The 21,498-nt window shown below is 36.9% G+C and overlaps 1 protein-coding gene across 4 annotated transcripts in view; it reads right to left on the bottom strand.

The window, feature by feature from the left end:
* Positions 1–3,010: 3,010 nt before the first annotated feature.
* Positions 3,011–21,498, bottom strand: part of LOC106716173 (serine/threonine-protein phosphatase 2A 56 kDa regulatory subunit gamma isoform) — a 36,392-nt gene continuing 17,904 nt past the window's right edge. For all 4 annotated transcript variants that reach the window (XM_045682028.1, XM_045682029.1, XM_045682027.1 and 1 more), the window contains 9 exons: positions 10,117–10,316; positions 9,597–9,800; positions 8,715–8,845; positions 7,434–7,551; positions 7,042–7,154; positions 5,806–5,968; positions 5,289–5,518; positions 4,501–4,711; positions 3,011–4,150 (listed from right to left, as the gene is read on the bottom strand). In XM_045682028.1, coding sequence (XP_045537984.1) covers positions 4,001–4,150; positions 4,501–4,711; positions 5,289–5,518; positions 5,806–5,968; positions 7,042–7,154; positions 7,434–7,551; positions 8,715–8,845; positions 9,597–9,800; positions 10,117–10,316 — 1,520 coding nt within the window. In that variant the 3' untranslated portion in view covers positions 3,011–4,000. The remainder of the gene's footprint in view (positions 4,151–4,500; positions 4,712–5,288; positions 5,519–5,805; positions 5,969–7,041; positions 7,155–7,433; positions 7,552–8,714; positions 8,846–9,596; positions 9,801–10,116; positions 10,317–21,498) is intronic.

Below are 21,498 nucleotides of genomic sequence, written 5' to 3'. Positions count from 1 at the left end.
AGCCCTATCGTGATTTTACAACATTTAATTTTTTTATTCTAGTGTCAATAGAATTAAAAAAAAAAGTATATATGCTTCAGTGATGTTTTAAAATGTCCATTGTTTTTTTAATATAATAAAATAAAAGCTAATTCAGTCACAATTATATGACATCCAAACTCACAGATTATATCACGAAAATGCTGTATAAATAAAATGTTATCAAATAAATACTGATAAGCGATCCCTAAGTACATTAAATTGATTTCATTTACAATAACAATTTAATACGGTGTCAAGTGTGTAAAAAATATAACATATAAAGGTGAATATACACTAGAGTATTTTCTCAAGCATTTCTATGTAATGTAACGTTCTTACGAATGGTATATTAAAGGTAAAAGCATAGTTTCCAAAGCACAGTTCCAAACATATCATAGAGCGGCTTGTTTTGTTACAAGTAAATGCTCTAGTCTATACCCACCTTTAACTGGACGTTATTACGTTATTACGTTATTACGTTCACTTAAGGTTCATTTTTAATATTTTAGATTTGCAAATGTTCCTCAATGTACAGTCGGCAAGAAAATCAATTCGTAAACATAAATTATATTTTTATTTCACCACTTTTGATATATATTTGTAGCTTTGTGGCAATTTACAACCCATTTTATCAAAAAAAAATATCGATGAGTGTACTTTTTTATAATGACCTTGGACAAGTGACATAAAAACAAAGAACAATGGCAGAAAAATAGTTGAAAAAAAAATTAGCGTCTAGAAATGTCATATAGATACAATTAATTTACATATTTTTTTAATAATTTACGTAAATAATTCTATTTTTGTTGAAGCCACAGAAACATTATAATAAATTAAAGATAGTATATTGACTAATCGGATTATCACCCATTAAAGTGTTCCCACCATTTAAAGAATGCCGTATTTTCGGAATTATATTTAGCAAAGTGTACGAATTAGAAATTATTATTATGTATGATATTCCAATACTTACTTTCAAATAGATACTAATTATTTATATTAGGTGTATACTTAGTGAAAAAAGATAGTTCTTTGGGCTTCAGGCATTTTTAAATGAATGCAAACCGCACTATGTTGTAACTATTCGCTTTTATGGTTATGGCAACATTTAAAATGTCACGCACGTCACAAATACTCCGCCTTGTGTCGGTTGAGTTCGTGTGGCGCTCGTAGCAAAGAGTACCAACATGCCGCGTGACAGCTAGTGGGCAGGTGGTGGTACTCTTATATTTTTCGAAATCAGCCACATAACTACTCGTAACCACCATCTGCCTGATTTATAACGATACAGTTCTGATTTAATATACAAAATAAAATCACGTACTAGATATTTACTTAAATAACAACCTTCATTCCGAATTTTCTCAAGCTGTCATTATGACGTAATCTTAAAAAACGAAAAATTAAAATCAAAATATCTATTTTTTGCGGCTTCCCCGGGCCGAAATTCTTTCAGATATTTGCTCCGCAACTAATTCTTATCGTTTTAAGATATTTTTCATGCTTAGACGCTAATATTTAGCCTCAACTATTTTGATGTATGGGCGGCTGCCATTGTTCTTTATTTATTCAAAAATATAAATGCTTATTGTACATTAGCTGTAAGAACAACAAGCGGACACTACGATTAATTTAATATTTAACTAACTATAATTCATACGGTGTTATTTACCTTGTGTTTTCACTGACGAAACATATACAAAAACATTGCTTTTATCAAGATAATATTATGTTTGTACAAGTGATACTTCAGTGGAAACAGAGCTTAGAGCGATGGGACGTTAATAAAAGGCTACATAAATAATATATAATTCTAGGTAAAAGTGTCAGAGGAAATCGGAATCAAATGCAAAATATATAAAAAAAATGTCTCGTCTCATTCCAAACCAACGTCATTTTAAAACGGACAATTTACGTTAAAACTCGTAAATTCCAAAAATATTACTGAAATAACAAATTTTTCCCACAATTTCACTTCATTTTATCTCACAATTTTCATAAAATAAAATTTCTGTTCAAATAATGATATAGCGTAATGGCCGCCATGTATTTATCTGACAAGATTGGAACAATCGTTTTATGTCGTCGATAATGTACCAAAGACGTAATAAAGGAATCGTCTTATTCGCTTAGTCGATACTAAACGCAAATGAATTAGCTGAGTGTAAGGCCTTATACAGATACGACCTACAGGCTCGTGACATACTATCAAAAAATGCATACAGACAGACGTAAACGTACTATATCACTATATTAGTGTCAACTTGCAACATCGCGCTATATATAATTGAATTCAATCGATATGAAAAATAAACCAATGTTAACAATTTTATCTTTCTATGGCTGTTAAAAACAGACATTTTTGTACCATCCAAAATATAAAAACTTGCCAAATTTAATGAAATTGTCATCCAGTGAAATATGTAAATAAAATTTCTCATTTCCTTTAGACCAGGGATCCCCAAAGGGGTCGAAGTTGGGTCAATATCGATATCAACCCCTTGGGGTCGATATTGAACTTAAAGCATTGCTAATTCTCACTGTCTTCTATTGACATAAGTCAGAATGAATAATAATAATAATTGATGTTAAAAGTAGGTAATTTGGCCATTGGGGTCTGAACCCTGGAGGTCTGAACTACTTTTAACATTTCATTTTGGAAAAGGGAGTCACTTGTCCAACATAGTTTGGGGATCCCTGGTTTAGAACATATGTCATTTCAGATATCTTGACGGTTCTTAACTTCGTGCGAGTTACTGCGCTGTACATAATGTTAGATGCAGGTGGGAGGAACTGAGCAGCGAGACTATGACCTTGGGCCGCAAAGATATTTGTTTAAAAAAGACCTATGTTATTGACTAATTATGAACTTCATTAGTTTATAAACGACAATAGTCCGATAAAGATATGTGACCCGGTGAGAGGTGTTACTATCGCGACTAAGTTCTGTCAGAATTTGATAAAGAAATTGACCAACAAAAGACTATATTAGTGTTACTTTTGGTCACCGAGCCAAATAAATTTGTCGCACTATATTGATATTTTATAATCTGTCGAGATTCACAATCTTTCGGCGAGGATATTAAGCTCATTTATTTAATTAACTTTCTAAATAGAAAGGAACTTTTTATAAACCAAAACCCTCTGTTTTTTTGGTTGCATTTTTCTGTTTCCGAGCAAATTCTTTACTAAATATATTTATGTCCTTTTCACTATGACATTTGGGGTATCATTTAATTAGTTTTCTGCCTCGGAGTGTCATACAGTAAATTTAAATTAAATACTAACAAAAAGCGGGGTATTCGATTTATCGTTGGTTTCTAAGACCAAAATCTTTGTGTAAAACACATTATTATCTATTTTGTCAAAATGACAGGGATAAAAATATGTTTTATTTCGAGATTTTGGTCTGAAAGCTGCGAGAAAAGATGACATATGTGAACATTATGTGGGCCTTATATTGTTAAATTATTTTTAATTTTTGTCTGTCTGCGTTGAGTTGCCATATATTAATTATGGTCTATTTAAAATTCATATTTCAAGATGTGGTTCAGTTAAAAAAAAAAAAAACTCCTTTTTTAGATTTAATTTTTTACGTGAAATCCATACACACATTAGAATAGTTTGTATAAAATAAGTACAAATTTAACAAATACATTACAACATGAGTCGAGCATTACCTGAATGGCAACTCATTACTGGCACTCATATTAAATATATTAACATTCAACATGTAATCGACTTAATAATTTCGATTACCAATAAATTACCGTATATTAATAGCTATAAAGTTGATAATCGCTTGTCCGCGATACGCAGCTATCAAGAAGCATCAGTCGGACAAATTTGAACCATCAATACATTAGCTATAAAACTGATTATCGCTTGTCCAAACACTACGATGGATTTGACAGCATCAGTCGGGCAAATTTGTGTCATAACTCAATTGCTATAAAGTACATATTAGTTTGTCCGAGTGCTAGCAGTGATCTACGTCGGGTGGTGTGGAGAGGAATGCGTCAGCTCGCTTGTGTTCAGCGAGCGCGTGTACAGTCGCCGTGTCCGCGGGCAACTCTGACTTCTTGCGGATCAATGGTTTACTGCTGTTGTTGAATACTGGCTTTCTTGTCTATAATCGATAAGTAAATTGTTTCACGAATTGGTCCGCTCCTTAGATACAATTGTAACCACACAGAAGACAGGCAATGGAAGCAATTCCATGTTTCGTCTGATGAGTGTGGTGTTGGGAAGACTAATTTTTGGTTTCTTTCCCTTCTATCCTTTTCTTATAGGGAAAGAAGGATAGGAAGGGGAAATATTATCTTTCTTTGCATTAAAGGTAGATAACACATCTGTAATTGCAATGTCTATGGGCACTTAGTTATTTCGGCGAATTCAGATGGTCACTTAAAAATATAAAAAAATTATTTAGTGACCTGCTAAAGACAATAAAGTTAGTCAACGGTGTTATTTATTTACCTCAGTCTGTTCGCGATCGATCCGACGCGCACTATCTGTGTTATTCCCGAGATGTGTGGGGTGTGTTGCGGGGGGCGGGGCGGAGTGCGTTGGGGGCGTGGTCTGCGGCTGTGTGGGCGGGGTCGTGAGCGCTGCGCTCTGATTGGCGGCGGCCGCACACGCCTCTATCCGCAACCATAACTCCTCTCGGTACAACAACCGCTCCCTTTCTCTACATATACAAGATGAAATTTCGTAACTTAATACGAAATAATTCAAATACTTTGGAACTACTTTAAAAAAGGACAATATAAACAAACTATTTTTTTTCTTGTATATGCAATGTGGTCAGTCAATAGAGAACAGATGGCGGTAATAAAATAGGCGCAAAGAGTAATAAAATATTTACATTAATTAAAACATTTATTTATAACGTAATATAAATATAGATAACTGGCCACTGAGAATACCTTCATCGAATTAAATTAAAAATATTAAAAAAGTAACGACGCTCAGGGGTTAAGCACTTGACTTGCAATCTGCAGGTCCTGGGTTCGAATCCCTTTTTCGATTTACATATGTACATTTATCCAACGTTCTTACGGTGAAGGAAAACTTCGTAATGCAATCTGCACATATCTGAGAAAAAAAAAACAAAGATATGTGTAAAGTCAACCCGCACTAGACTGTGATTGACTATGACCTAGTCACCCCTAACTTGGGTTAGGTTCCGAGCTCCTCATTGGAGATGTATAGTGAGCTGATGATGATGAATTATTACTAATTTACATTTATCTACAGTATGTTACCTTTGTTTCTCTTGTTTGTAATGTTGTGTGCACTCATCAAACAGTTTCTGGTTCATCTCCATGAAGAGTTTGAGTGCGTTGTAGACGAGGCCGTGGATGGTCTTGTTCCAGTGGCTCTTTGTGTTGCGATACAGTGATGGGAACATGATGGGCAGGATGTGTGTCGCATTGTCAGATATTAATGACATTATGTACTCGTTGTTCCAGTAGTATAGAGCGCGTTCCGCCACCTTGATACAATATACAGGATGTTTCATCAATATCTAAAACTAGGCAAATATCATTGCTAAAGTCAGTTACAGTTAGAAGCAATTTGAAAGATTTTGACTAAAATGTCTTAACAAAAATTCTTACTGATTTATTTACTTATCTAGACTTCAATTAAAAAACCATCATCCTGTAGATTTTCTTCTCATTGCGTTTGTCAATATAATATAGTCACAGAAAATCACTTCACCAATAAGTACTTTCAGTAAATGAGTGAATGTGGTGATGATGAAGATGGTGCAGGAGGTACCTGGAAGTGCGGGCTGGAGACGCACTTGGCGAGCTGGCGGAAGAGCGGGTCCATGATCTTCTGGAACTCAGCCGGCTCAATCACGTCCAGGATCTCCTCCATCTCGTTCAGGAACATCACCTCTTTGGGCGAGTGCGTCTTTGGCCAGTATTTTAATAACGCCCTGCAAAGAACAATATTATTTTATATCTTACTAATAATTATGAGCGTCGGTGGCTCAGGGGTTAAGCACTTGACTTGCAATCTGCAGGTCCTGGGTTCGAATCCCGCCATGTGCCAATGTGTTTTTTCGATTTTCGATTTACATATGTACATTTATCCGACGTTCTTACGGTGAAGGAAAACATCGTGATGCAACCTGCACATATCTGAGAAGAAATTCAATGATATGTGTGAAGTCAACCAACCCGCACTTGGCCAGCGTGGTTGACTATGGCCTAGTCACCCCTTACTTGGGGTAGGCTCCGAGCCCCTCAGTGGGGACGTACAGTGAGCTGATGATGATAATAATTATAAATTCGAATATTTAGATGGATGGATGGATGTTTGTTACTAGGTATCTCCAGAATTGTTAAACAGATCTCAATGAAATTTTGCATAGATGTAGTGTAGAACATAGTCTGGAAGATAACATAAGCTATCTAATAAGTTTTTTTTTTTATTTCACACGGACGGAGTTGCGGACAACGCTAGTATTTTATGAAAAGGTCAATTAGATATAAAATGTTGAATTCGACAGAATATTATCCAATTACCATCTCTACAGTCAAAGAATTAAATTCTCTTCCCATTTAATATCGAATATCGTAAAAAAAAAATTCATCACACGAACTATAATTGTAACGTGTACATGTTACTGCAAATTTTTGTTCTAATTGTGTTGTGAGCGTCAAATATATTTCATCAAAATTGGTAGGAAATAAAATCCTCGATTGTACAGTGAGGGCCATTCGCGGTGATCCACTTACAAAAAAAAAAGTCCTTGTTCCTCGCAACAAGACAAACTTTGCTTACAAAAAAACCAATTTAGAAGCAGCGACCTTTAGAATCGATGGCAAAATAGTAAAAAGCCAATAATCATGTACCACCAACGAACTTTTTTCAAACAAAAATATTTCCGTCGCTTTAAAGTGAAATACCGCCAGATTCCTCGACAGTACAAGCAAAAGAAAAAGCACTTCCTTAATGAAAATATACTATCCCTGTCTACCCTCTACCCTGTTTGTGTCATATTACCTGACAACAGGCTGCGTTAGCGAGGGGTCCTTCTCCAGGAACTGCACCACGCAGTACGCCAGCTGCGGATGATACACCGACAGAGACTTGGCTTTGTGCAATGGTAACAATACCTGCAATATATCACAAGATAACGTTTCTTAGTATTAAACAAAAATAAATAATTGACGTGAAAGAAGAAACTATGAAGGAAGAATTATTACACGAAACTGTTACTTTACGTCTATACAAAAACACATTTTCTTTAAAAACAAACTTAGTAAAAGTATTCCAAAGAAAAGAAACACCCGTAGATAAAGCTACAAATCTCTTGTGAAATGTGATAAATAATCTGTAACCTCTACCTACCCCATTATAAGTCTAAGTTTAAAGTAATGTAGGTTACAACTGACCCTGAGTAAGAACAATTTGTGCTCCTCCTTGAGCGGCAGCGCGAAGCCGTTGATGATGGAGCCGAGGATCTCCAGCAGCTCCGCGATGCCGTTGTGGTGCTCCGTCTCGTATATAAACCTGAAACAGCAATATATATCGTATAAAGTAAAAGTTACGAAACAAATCTCGAGACATGTTGTATCCTCTATATTTTATTGCAATTGTCTCCAAGCCCCTCCAATTTTAATATTCCTAAACTTTACGCGTCGGAGGCTCAGGAGTTAAGCACTTGACTTACAATCTGCAGGTCCTGGGTTTGAATCCTGAATTTCAATTTACATATGTACATTTATCTGACGTTCTTATGGTGAAGGAAAACATCGTGATGTTGCACATATCTGAGAAGAAATTCAAAGATATGTGTGAAGTCAACCCGCACTTGGCTGTGGTTGACTACGGTCTAGTCACCCCTACTTAGGGGAGGCTCCGAGCTCCTCAGTAGAGACGTATTGAGCTGGAGATGATGACCTTTTACTACCCCCATTTGATTTACCACCCTTCACCTTATACTACCGTTTGTTTTACAATCTATAAGTCTTTACGGTTTTCCTAGGCAAATTACAAAATGATCGCGTTTACGAATTGCTGGTTATATAATAAAAAGATACGTGCATATTAAATCAAATAGTGATCTCATCGACATACAATTTCCAGTCTATTGTCCTATTTAAACATTATTCTGCGGTTTGTTTGCGAATAATTATAAAAATAGATGTATGTTTATAAAACATGTGGAGCGAATTCGTGTGGAGCGAAAAAGGTCTACGCGGGTGATCGGATATCACTTGCAAATGCCTCGTGTTGTCTTTTTTTATTAACTATTTATAACAAAAATACTGTAAACACATCTACTCAGATGGTAACTAATGTTAAAATATGAAACGACTGGGTATAATACGACAAACTTATTTAGCCCGTTGAGGCGCTTTTATCGCGGTATCAGAAAATATGTAAAATCTACTTAGATCAGAGACAGCTACAGTCCGGGGTGTCAGAAAATTATTTTTTATGACAATACTAGCTTTTACCCGCGACTCCGTCCGCGCGGAATAAAAAAAAATGCACGACCGATCTTGAGTTATAAATAGTGTAATTAACACGACTTTCTTTTATATATACAGATTTTTACATGAACAAAGAGACGCTATTGAGCTTTTGTAATTTAGTTGTCTTACTTATGCTCAACGGGTCAGATAAGTTTGTAGGACTATATGACAATGTCACATAATAAGTATACTCACCTATAAAATACATTATTAATCTGTTTCCTTATGTATGCGCGCAACACCAAGAACTTGCCGTATATCCTGTGCAGCGTTGTCTTGAGGAAGTCGCGCTCGCGAGGGTCTTCTGTGTCGAACAGATCTAGTAACTGCAACAAGCGAACATCATATACAGTCGAACCAGGATAAGTGAGGAGACCGAAATACTTTTCTTGTTTATACCTCTATAAGTATATCTTAACCCATGTTTTTCGATTATGGAGGTCATCCGTCGGGACTGGAAAATTACTCGCTTATTGAGGTTTCTCACTTATCCAGGTTCGACTGTACTATTTAACATACTTATGTTTAATAATATGTACTGTACAATTTATTTACTCTACTTTCTTGATATGTATATTTTTTATATAAACTAATATTATAAATAAGAAAGATTTGTTTGTTTGCCTTGAATAGGCTCCGAAACTACTGAACCGATCTGAAAAAATCTTTCTCTGTTGGAAAGCTATACTATCTTTGGGTGTCATAGGCTATATTAATAACTAGATTTTCTTTTTTATTTCACGGAGAAAAAAGTCACCGGCAAATGCTAGTTACATATAAATATTGTAAACAAAATTCACCTAGTTCTGTCTCACGTCAAATCCTACTCGTGCACTTGACAATGCATTACAATGGATTTTAAATAGGTCGACACTGTTATTTACACGACAAGTCTAAATTGGCTCAGACCGAGGCAATTAGTAAATTTTATAACATAAGTACTTTAAAGGGATCTATATTTCATGAAAGTTGGATTACATTTTTTCCTTAACAATTGGAGAATTAAATAGGAGCTTATTTTTAATAGTAAAAAACACTGAAGTGATCTCTTCAGACCGTAAAAAAAGTACAAAATACCTGTAGTACAAACTTCTGGTCAATATATTTCTTGGCGACGTTGGGCTGGAAGTCTGGAGACTCGAGCAGCCTGAGGAAGAGCTCGTACACGAGCTGAAGGTGTGGCCAGGCCGCCTCCAGCGTCGGCTCATCCTCCTCCGGGTCGAACTCCGCACCGTTAGGATTGGACGACGGCGGTAATGTACGGAACAAGTTGATCGCAAACTGAAACGTGTTTAACAATTTCGAATACCAATTCTGGTATAATATAAAATTAAAATAATAAAATAATTTAGGTACCATTTGAAAAATGAAGATCAGATTCTCTAGTAAATCTCGATGCAAATAAAATAAAATCTTGTATTTTACGAGTATGTTAAAAATTTGATACTTCGATTAAGAAACAGAACAATAATATTTTTTAAAATAAAAACCGAATGTCTACAGCGTAAATTCATTTGTGCCCTTGAATTTCTCTCGCTATTATGTATATGGAATCAACCTTTACTTAGGAAATCTTTGCATTAGGTTATCCTCTCACCATATTAACAGCCTCCGGATATATGGCCTCGGTGACGACGCCGCGCTGCGAGGTGACGTACTCAACCATCTCCAGCAGCGCGGCGCGTTTCACCTCCTTCCACTTGAGGTCAGACAACGGCTCGTCCGCGAAGTCGAACAGCAGGCAGCACTGGCGCAGCTTCTGCACGAACAGCTGTTCCCGCTCGTTCGCCGGCGCATCTACGAATTAATCGTAAAACTCAGAACCTGCTAAGGTGCCGTAGCTAGCAGTAACAAACATGCTATAGTTCTCTAAATGATGCATTCGTTCGAAAGTCTAGTGATTTGTTAAGTTTCTCATATTAAATGTACATTAAGGGTCTGCCTTAGTATCTTTTACTCTCTGAGTGCCGGTGTAATCTTAGGAGGTATTCCTTCAGACTTAGAAGAATTATGTAGAGGCCATATACCTTGGCAGACGAAAATCTTAAACCAACCCTCTAACTGTAGTAAAAGTACACAATTTCCGACTTAGCGTCCAAAAATTTCGCATCCTTAGTCCATGCGTCTTAATGTAGAAAAGGAACATAAAAACGATGCTATGTCTTACTTTAAAACGGTAGAGCACAACATAATGCTCTGATGTACTCTACCGACAGCTTATTACCAATGCCGCTTTTATCTGGTCCAAACTAACTCTGTTAGTTTGTTGAATAACATTTACAGATGTCAACAATCGTTTTACAACAATAAAAAAAACTGGTTTCATCTACTGTTACATGTTTGTCATATCCATGTTAATATATGCTCACAAAATATATAAATAAAAAATATTTATATGCATACAAAAGAAAAATGTAAGGAAATTGTTCAAATTAAATTCTAGATACCATATTAACTTTTTACGTTATCTTATACAATAAACATTCATCTTTATATTTAATGGTGGAACCATACAGATATATTAAATTGTAGAGTGTAAGAATCTTTATGTACTTAGGTCGTAACGTTATCTGCTTCAACACATAAAACAAACTCATTAAGTATAAAGTGACAAAACGGATCCACTTTACCAAAGTACATATGTAACACATACAAACATAAGTGTACTGTGCTAATATGTCTATTTATAAACGTCCTTGCTCCGAAGTATTGACCGCTCTCGTTTCATTACCAGACTTGTTACTAATATAGGTTTTATCGCGGATTTGTCCGACATATTTTAAACATCACTATGCACAGATGTATTATGAATACCCATTAAGAGTCTAGAGTTTTGTATTATGCCATTCCATTGTGACCTTCTCTAGCCTAAGGGGATGGACTGATTTTGACAGGTGTCATTTGATTCATATTTTACCCCGGTGTATCATAGACACTGACAACGACTGCATTGAAATGACAGCTTTTGTTTTGTTCCGATTTTATCGCACCTATTGATGGTACGTGACAATTCATTCTATCTATATTATTATTTCGAATCCATACCATCACTACAAACCGCTATCATCAGCGTCATGGCAAAAACCAAATAGGCACAAAATACCACGTCTTATAGCCAGTCCATTTGTAGAGGTCAGTGATCTTAGAGATTTTAGACAGTTTCTATCACACTTACCGTCAAAACAGTACTGACACTGCGTATACGTTAAAGCAATAGCATTACTGCACTGTCTACTCCTCTGCTTACGTTTGTAACTGGCATTACAGTAGTAACAAAGCTAGCTAAGCACTTGACAAAATCTGTTCTATCTTATATAACTGTAGGTACAGAAAGACAATTGGACTGATAAATAAGGGTGGTGTCGAGAAAACGTTTTAAAGTGCGACAGCTTGATTTGTGCCAAAGCTCCAGAGAATCCTTATATTGTCGTAATAAAACTAGCGTACTGTAAGAGTACAAAATCGTTATCTATTGGAATCTTTTTCCATGGAAGCCAATGATGTTATTTTGTATAACTTACCTTAGGTTTCTGACATATCGTCATACCTAACAATATCTTTGAAAAAAACAGTGATAACAAAATTAATTAAACGTAGATTTTGGTCTCAGAAACGTACGGTTAGTGGTTGATACATTAAACTCTCTGTTTCAACTTCTGTCTCTCACTTCAAAATGCCGAATATCTTAAAAAACAATTAGTAGCGTTCAGAAACTCCTTTTATAACAAACTTAAGGGGTTACTAAGATTTAACTGTTTCGAGTTATTTATACTTTTTACAAGTTATTCAAATTTCTAAATAATTAAGCTATCGAAGAATAAAATTGGGAAACATCTATAACTTGTTTGAACTTAAGTGATCATGTGCAAAAAAGCTCATATGATGTACATAAAAATGTAGAGACATATGTCCTGGATTAAAAAGGGGCCACTTGAGCGTCAGGAACCAGAGCAGGAAGTCATTATGCCAGCCGGCTTTACATTTGGCGCTTTTTAAATGAACTAGTACACGACGAAACTAAAAAACTCGTATGAAAATGCAATCGTTGTATTTATAAAAATACAAAGTTATTCTCAAAAGAAATTATTAACATTTTTTTGTTTGTATGATATTGTTATGTATATTGTCGAAATGTTTTAATGCGTATGAAAATATATACAACGCGTGCACAGTAACATAAGGGTCAAGTGAAATGTGACGTCATCAAATCACCGTCTCATTACCCCGCATGCGCTTAGTACACTAAGTAACGAAGCGATACTATTTTAATTACATTCATAAAATTGTATGGCGATGAAATATTAAATAGTATTTAAAAATAAATGTGACGTCATTTCATTCGAATGTAGTCTGGATATAATAGTAAAAATTTACAAAGACAAAGCCGCGAACGATTCTTAATTCCATTAAGTTAATAAGAAGAGGCGTAGAAAAGAGTTGTTCAGTTTAAGTTAATATTATTGATTTTCATAATGTTGACATTACTGTCGTAAAACATGTACGACATATTGATTGGCAGTGGTCACTGGAAGGTCAAAAAGTATTTTTATTAAGTGAAACGGACGAATTAGCTAGCTATCTGCTACTGTTAAAGTGCTACAAGTATAGTGCAACAACAGCACCTAATTTTTAATCTTAAGTTGTGGGTTAACTCACAACGTCAAAGAAGATGGATGTAGCTATCGTCTATAGAGTGTATAACGCCTCAAAATTACAGGAATTCAGTATCGTCATGTACGAGTCCGAACTTTAACAAGGATTTTCATTATCACACGATGTATTCTTGGACAAACAAACGCACAGAATTTACCGATAAACATAATTACAAATCGACTCTCGATAAAAGTAAGCAAACTTTCTCTAATTTTTTTTTATGCTAGTACATCACAAATTAGCCGGTATTTTCAGCTGGTAAATAATTTGCCAAATCATCCATAAATTATACACACATCCGTGGTGATCGCTAACAGATAACATCCTCTCAGATAGCTTAATACCAGACCAAACAACGCTCGAGAATGGGCACGTCCCGTACACGTGACCTCAATGTGTGATTAACTGAGCTCAAAACAGCAAGTGTTATTTGGCTTTTTTGAGCTACGCTTATAGTTTTATAAGTAAAAAAATGTGACACAATTATGAGGCGCGCCGAGAACGAATTCCTATAGTCCGAGCAAGGCGCGAATCGCCAGCAGTCGGCTATGGCATTACAATGGGTCGATATATTTCTGCGGCGTTTTCGCCATTTGTCGTATACGTGCTTATCGGATTCGTTAGACATACGTTTCCACCGCAACACTAAGGAAATTACAAGGCGTGGGTAGAGACTAGCGGTAAGCACGCAATTCCGTTTATATTTAATGAATTTATCGACGGCGATGGAAATAGATGCGGGCCGCCTCGTCGATTCCAGCGACCGGTAACCGGCGAAGAAAGTCGATTGTAAACAATTAAGGTGATACCGTAGCAGCGGACCTTTCAGCAGCGGCAGCTGCACCATGAGGCTTTCCTTGTCGGTGGCGGGCGGCTGCGTTGGCCGCTCGGGGGAGACCGCCGCGGGGGGCGGTGGCGAGCGCGTCGAGGGCGGCGAGGCCGCCTTCTGAGGCGCCTGGCCCTCCATCGTGCCCGGGCAAGACACGGCGAAGCGGAACGCTCGCGCGACGTCGGAGGCACTCTCGGAGCGTTTGGCGACAGGGCCGGCGACTAGGTCGAGGCCCGAGTGGAACGACGGCGACTTGGGTATACCGAGTGGCGAGACGGCGCGACGCGGCTTGGCCTCAGCGGCGGCGAACATCGCTCGCGCGGCCGGCCCGGCGTGGACCATCGCAGGCGGCGGCCGGCAGCGGCATCCGAGCGGCGGCCGCGGCCCGGACCGGTGCGAGCTGCGGGGTCGGCCGGACTGCCGGCGCCGCGCCCGCTGCCCCCCACCGCCCGCCTCGCCCGGCGCCGCGGCGCGCGCACACACCCCGCACCGCGCCGCCGCGCCCTACGTCCACACCGCACGCAATCGCTCTATACAACCTCCTGTAGGGTTGTTGCTCATTTACATATCGTCACGTAACAAAGTTTAGTCACTATCAAAGTACTATCGGAATTTGACAAAAGGAAGATATTATGTGTCCTTTTGCGTAATTGTTAAATTAAATTACACGCATAAAATACTTTTGACATTGGATTTATACCTAACCATACCACACAAATACACTACTAATAAAAACTTAATTCAGTACATATGTGATCAATTATATTTAGTTGAACAAACACATACGTCATTTTTCAATCACGATAAATAAGAGTTAAGAGATTGCAATTATCTCTCTGAAGTCCTATAAGATATATGGTGTCATTGACCTGGACTCAGATGCTACGTATATAGAGTTATCTGCTACAAGTTGTTTAAGGAAGTGCTAGATGAGATCAACGACTAAATTGTTTATCTCTTATCATTGTATTCGTGTATTAACGTCGTGTAAAGTTTTATTATTTTATTTTTCATTGACTTTTCCTTACATCTACTGACTAATCAAAAAAGTTTTCATAGCATCCATTTGTTCACCCTCGACTAGTCCCAAGTTGAGCAATCAAAAAAGTTACACGTCGATACGTCACCGGCTTAAGATTTCCGAGAACAGAATGGGGGAGGTCTTTGTTGGGTTGTAAGGGCGACGGCGACGGCGACGCAACCCTCGTGCGTGGGGAGTGTGTACTAGACACCCCCTTCATTACACCATCGATCGATTTAATGGACCTTCATGGTGCAGTTCACTTCCGCTATTTCACTACCTATTGTCCTTGCTACTGATACGGCAGTCAAATATATAGTTAAATTACAAAGTAGTAGTACGCCTGGTTCCTAAACTAGGTTCGAGACCCGTATAGGAACCGGGACGCTTTCGTCTTAGTAGTACAGTTTAAATGACAGAATAGTAACATTTTAAAAAGTAGTTAAATGCCTAATTGCATGCTCGCTTTACTTAAGAATTAGAAAAATAAAATTATTCACAATTAAAAGGCTTAATTATATATATGTGTATGTAAATGTGTATATGTATGAATATGTATGTTTGCGATGCCACTAAAGTATCGCAAAAGATCGTAAGTAAAAAGAAATATTTATAAGAAAATACGGAAACAAAAACGTTCAGTAACACTTTCTGTATTTTATAAAATCATTTAGGGATGTACTAAATTGTACAAGAATTGAGTTGTAGATTGGCGAAACATTAGTACAGATAAGTTTGATAAGGCGTAATCTTGCCAAGCTGTCAGCGGTGCCAACCAAGTAGAATTGAATAGCAACGCAGATTGCCCTGCATTAGATGTGATGACGTGATAATGGAATAAACAGGGTGAATCAGAGCAAATTTAACACCTGAAATTTATTCGTTGATAAAGCGACGAATCCTAAATATTTTTATGTTTATTACGCAATAACATTAAAAATCTTTTAATATACGAAACAAATGAATTAAAAAATGTCGAAAAATATTATGTCATTGGCTAATCGATGAACAAAAATCGATATCTTTTGATATAAATATAATACGAATAGGTTTCTATGACAACGTCCTTTTCATTCTCTTTATAAAAAACAAAGACGATTCAATATCAGTGTCAGTGGTATTTCATTTTTAAAGTAAGCGGGAATAAACACAGGCACGCATTTACCTTGCGAACCACATTCACGGAATCTAATTTATGTTCCAACAATTGACATAATTTCCACACATCCTCGCAATACTGAGGTAAGTTTTACAATGAGCAATCAAGCCGTTGTGCCAACCTTATCACACCATTACGCAAATCAAAACTGATATTGTTTTTTTTAGGAGTGGAAGTAAGTGACACCATAAAATAGATTAATGTACCGGTCAGTAACTTGATAAAAGAATAAATTTATAGAATATGAATACACATGGGTGGTAAATAAAGCTTTTATATAACACAGTAAAAAACCAGAAGGGATACAAAAGATAAAATATTCAATACAAGAACTAGTCCAGATATTTTTTTCTAATACCCTATTTAGCACATACGAAAGCGCAGTAACGTTTTAGGTATGTGGTGACACTTATTAATAAAAGGTTTTAATTACTTTTACATAATGCTAACAGTTGTCAGGTCACTTAGTAACTGCTTAAGTACTCATTACAGTAATATGAAAAGTGTAATACAAGCGCCAACGGTGAAATGAATAAATGAAAATTACAACATCACACAGTCTAGTTACATCACACTTTAAGCAATGTTTGAATTTTTAACTAGTTACTCCGCAGTGGCAACTAATTAACTTGCTTACGCTCGTAGAGCTGAATACTACGGCGTAGCATCTCCTTTGTTACTATTCTTGCTATTCAGTTAAACAAAGACTGAAAAATACTTATGTTAATTTTTACATATTCGTATAATTGTTGTTATTCTCAGTATTAAGATGATTATTAATAAGCTTGCGCGTTATTCGTGCACACGCTATATAAGTGCTTGTTCATACCTAACTGGGGGGCGCGGGCGCTATCAACCACTTCATACCGGTTAAACCTACCATCGCGAGTCAATCGCGAAACCCCACCATTAGAACACTCTCAAACATCATATCTTTGAAATCTCGCGACTTCACCCGTATCCGATCGATCGCTCAAACGCCTGGCGGCTAACCTGAACATGCGCCCGCGCATAATTATGAACAGGCACTTAATGATAAGTAACACACCGATAATACTTTTATTCACATTTTAATTTGCCTTTTATAAAAAAAAGTAATTGAATTAAACAAATTCACATCTCGCTTTCAATCCTTTTTAGTTTTAACTTTAAACAATATTTTTATACACATTTTGTTTAGTTATTTCATTTCTTTAACCTTCATGGTATAATGCAGGGCCATCTGAGTAATTAAGATAAGAGGCATCCGAATGTCAGTTTCAAGAGGTTCATTGTTGACTCAGTTAAGCCAAATTAAAGGCTAGGACATGGTCTTCTTAATCTTGCACACAGAATGAAATCGGTAATCGAGTCTAAAAAAAATGCGTGTTGCTGACCGTAGAAAAGGTTATCGGACTAGTAGATTACATTAAATCCAGTGTTTTAATAACAAATTATTGCTTAATTTTGAACTCAAATGAGGCGGGATCCGTAACAAAAGCCTAACTACGTAGTCCGTACTTAATTATAAAAAAAACATCGTTGTAAAGAAATTATCTAAACTGACAGACACAAAAACAAAGAAAAGAGTCCAGTAGTAGCAGAAAACTACTAAAGATATGTGAGCGGAGATCGGAGCCTATTAATCAGGAAACATGATTCTTCAAACACTAAGCACATTACCTTAGTGAACGGTACAAAGTTTACAGAAATCGCTGTCGGCACTGTAGCGGAAAGAAACTGTAGTGAGGAAGCGAGGCGGAAAGCCGTAGGGCGTGTGCCATTCCATTCTACGTAGCACACGACCTGGTTCTAACAAATTGAAAACATTCATTGCGACTGAACACAGAAATATGTGGATACCTCTAGGCGTTAGGCTACGTGTCAGTATGTCGGGTAGATGTAAATATTAGGTCTTTACATATGAAATTGGCGTTTTTCGTACTGGCCACTTTAATCACGAATTTCTCCTCTTTGGTAAGGAATTCCAAATTCAAATTTGTACAGCTAAAGACTCATGTATTTGTGGTTCGATGACCGTCATTCATTTGTTTTTATTCTTCTGTTTTTTTCTGTTTGTGTCACTCATTTTACAAAACGGAAAACTTAAAATATCGCATTATTTACGAGTACGAGTTCCACCGTGGCACTAGTGCTGCGGAAACGACTCGAAGGATGATTGATGTGTATGGCGGTCGTGTTGCAAAAGAAAACACAGTTCGTTTTTGGTTCCAACGTTTTCGTTCTGGAAATTTCGATCTGCAGAACAAGCCCCGTGAACGGCCTGAGACTCAAGTTGATAATGAAGAGTTGAAGGCTATTGTGGAAGCGGATCCATCGCAAACCACGTCCGAGTTAGCTGCAGACTGCGATGTTAGTGATAAAACTGTTTTAATTCACTTGAAGCAAATTGGGAAGATTAAAAAGCTTGAAAGGTGGGTACCTCACGAATTGACTGAAGCAAACCGGCAAACGCGCGTCGACTGTTGCGTTACATTACTAAACCGGCACAATAATGAAGGTATTTTAAACTGAATCATTACTTGTGATGAAAAATGGGTTCTTTACGATAATCGGAAGCGCTCAGCGCAATGGTTGGATCCTGGCCAGCCAGCCAAATCCTGCCCCAAGCGAAAATTAACCCCAAAAAAGTTACTTGTAAGCGTTTGGTGGACTAGTGCTGGTATTGTTCATTACAGTTTTCTCAAATCTGGCCAGACTATTACGGCTGATGTCTATTGTCAGCAATTGCAAACCATGATGGAAAAGCTAGCGGCTAAACAACCTAGGCTGGTCAATCGCTCCACGCCACTGCTGCTTCACGACAACGCTAGACCACACACTGCGCAACAGACGGCTACTAAATTAGAAGAGCTTCAATTGGAAAGTCTAAGACATCCTCCGTACTCCCCGGACCTTGCTCCAACAGATTACCATTTTTTTCGAAATTTGGATAACTTCTTGCAAGGGAAAAAATTCAACTCCGATGGGGCAGTCCAAATCGCCTTCAAAGATTTTATTGATTCCCGTCCGACTGGTTTTTTTAGTAAAGGGATCAATGAACTACCTATGAGATGGCAAAAGTGCATAGAAAATAATGGTTCATACTTTGATTAATTAAATATATTATATTAAAAAATATTCGACTTTTTGTTCCTCCCATACAAAACGCCAATTTCATATGTAAGGACCTAATATTATGGTTACATTCCTTTTATCTTTACGACCTCAATCTTGAAAGAGCAAACATCTATCGGGGGTAGGCAGATATTGGAGAATTGACATAATCTTGAATCCACCACATAGGTATATGATGTAAATGTATAGTTACTTTAAAAACATTTTTTTACATCTGTATGACTTAAATTATCAAACGATAAAATCAAAGAAAACGTCTCCAAAGAAAATTAAGATTCACCCTCCAAGTTGAAAAGCCTTCTTTGATAAATGTTATGACAAAGTGCCTTTTGTCACGTCAACAATGGACCGAGTTAGTCAAAGCAAATGCCAATGTACTAAAACACGAGGGGGATAAAAAAAACGATTCTTATTATGAAGAAAGCGAATAAAAATGTTTAACTTATTTGGTTTATTTTATTATTGATATAAAAACTAAATATTAGTCATAATTCCGTTTTCGCATCATATGTTGTTATTCGGTTATTTATGAGCAATGTTCCCTGAACAAAACTTTACTGGAAAAAAACTGCAGGCGCAACATTTGCAAGCCGACTAACAAAAGTCTTGGGTCTTTTATTACAGTTATAACGTAAGCACCTTTATTGGCAATTGTCGAGGGACGTGTTATTTACGAAGCTGTTTTCATATTTATCATTAAGCAAATCTTCTTATATAATACAGCAATACTCACAGTCTTTAAGGGGTTAATAAGGAATACCTTAGCGTTTCCTTAGTAGATTTAGTATGAGAAGGACACACTGAATAATAATAATAATACTTTATTTAAACAAAAAACACTTATACATATTACATCAGTTGTTGGAGCATCCTTTTAAGTATAGAATACTTGTAGCAGGATGCTCCGTTCTTCCGTAACATTCAATTTTTTTTTTTTACATTCAATATGTATTACATTTAATAACTGAATGGTTGCTTAGGTCACCATTACATAACTTTGAGTTACAGTTAGAGCTCTCTAGTAGTCTCTCTTAAATGGCTACTAAGAGAGAATATAATTTAGTCTGCGAAATTTACACAAAGGACTAGTCCTGTTTAATTGCCCATCAATTAGCTTTGAATGCGGCAACAATAGCATCAAATGTAATTTGTAGACAGAGAAGCTTTTCTGTCTAGTTATTTTGTAAACATACCCGCACTTTCCTTAAGCTAGAGTCTAAGCCGTGTATTTATCCCAAGTACTTTCACAACAGCAGATCATCAGCAAGCCGTTATTGCGGTATTTACAGCAATCCACGACGACACACTGACCGCTTTAACGGAAGCGACATCTAACGGTTTTGATGGGAATCTGTTATTGTTCTTACGTATTATTTCAATGTATAACAACAACCATCAACCTCATCAAATCTCGTAATACAAATTATATTACTTTGATTATGCTTAGAACAGACTAGGAGACTATGAAGAAATGTGAAAAACGGTCTTCGTATGTGTAATTTCTTTACAGCAAGTTTTTTTTAATCCAATTCAATATCAAACCAGCTTCCACATTCTATAGCAATCATTATCATATTTCTGCTCGCCTGGTTCTTTAAAGATCGATTCGTATAAAAAATATCGTCTTAAACTGTCTTGCTTCAAAATAAACCGGGTGAGATGGTGCGTGTTGCGTGATCGTCCAAACCAGTTGTTATGTAACCCATGATTATTTTAATTGATTTAACGGTTATTAATAACAACTATTGACAGGTACGTATCTGTTATAATTTCAAAGCATTGAATAAAATCGAGGAGTACTTGACACAGTGTCGGAATTGAGTCTACGACCAGAGACACATCATACAGTGGTAGACGACAGCAACAACATCATATGTTGCATGAATTGGCTGGCTCGTCCAGTGAAATACTACGACCACACAGAAGACTGGCGTGAAGTGGAAGCAATTCCGCGTTTCGTCTGATGAGTGTGGTGCCGGAGCGAGCTTCACACCCTTTTCTTATTAGGAAAGGATAGGAAGGGGAAGTGGATTTGACGAAAGAGGGGAAATATCCTCTTCCCGTGTGTCCCCAGTCTCCATTGATTAAAGGTAGGCAACGCATCTGCATTCGCGGAAGTCTATGGGCAACGGTCGCCTCGCTATTTCCGCAAATTCAGGTGACCGTTTGCTCGTTTGTCACCGTTTGATATAAAAAAAAC

The sequence above is a fragment of the Papilio machaon genome, chromosome 17 (genome assembly GCF_912999745.1).
Source record: "Papilio machaon chromosome 17, ilPapMach1.1, whole genome shotgun sequence".
NCBI lineage: Eukaryota > Metazoa > Arthropoda > Insecta > Lepidoptera > Papilionidae > Papilio > Papilio machaon.
This window is presented reverse-complemented; position numbering and strand designations above follow the sequence as displayed.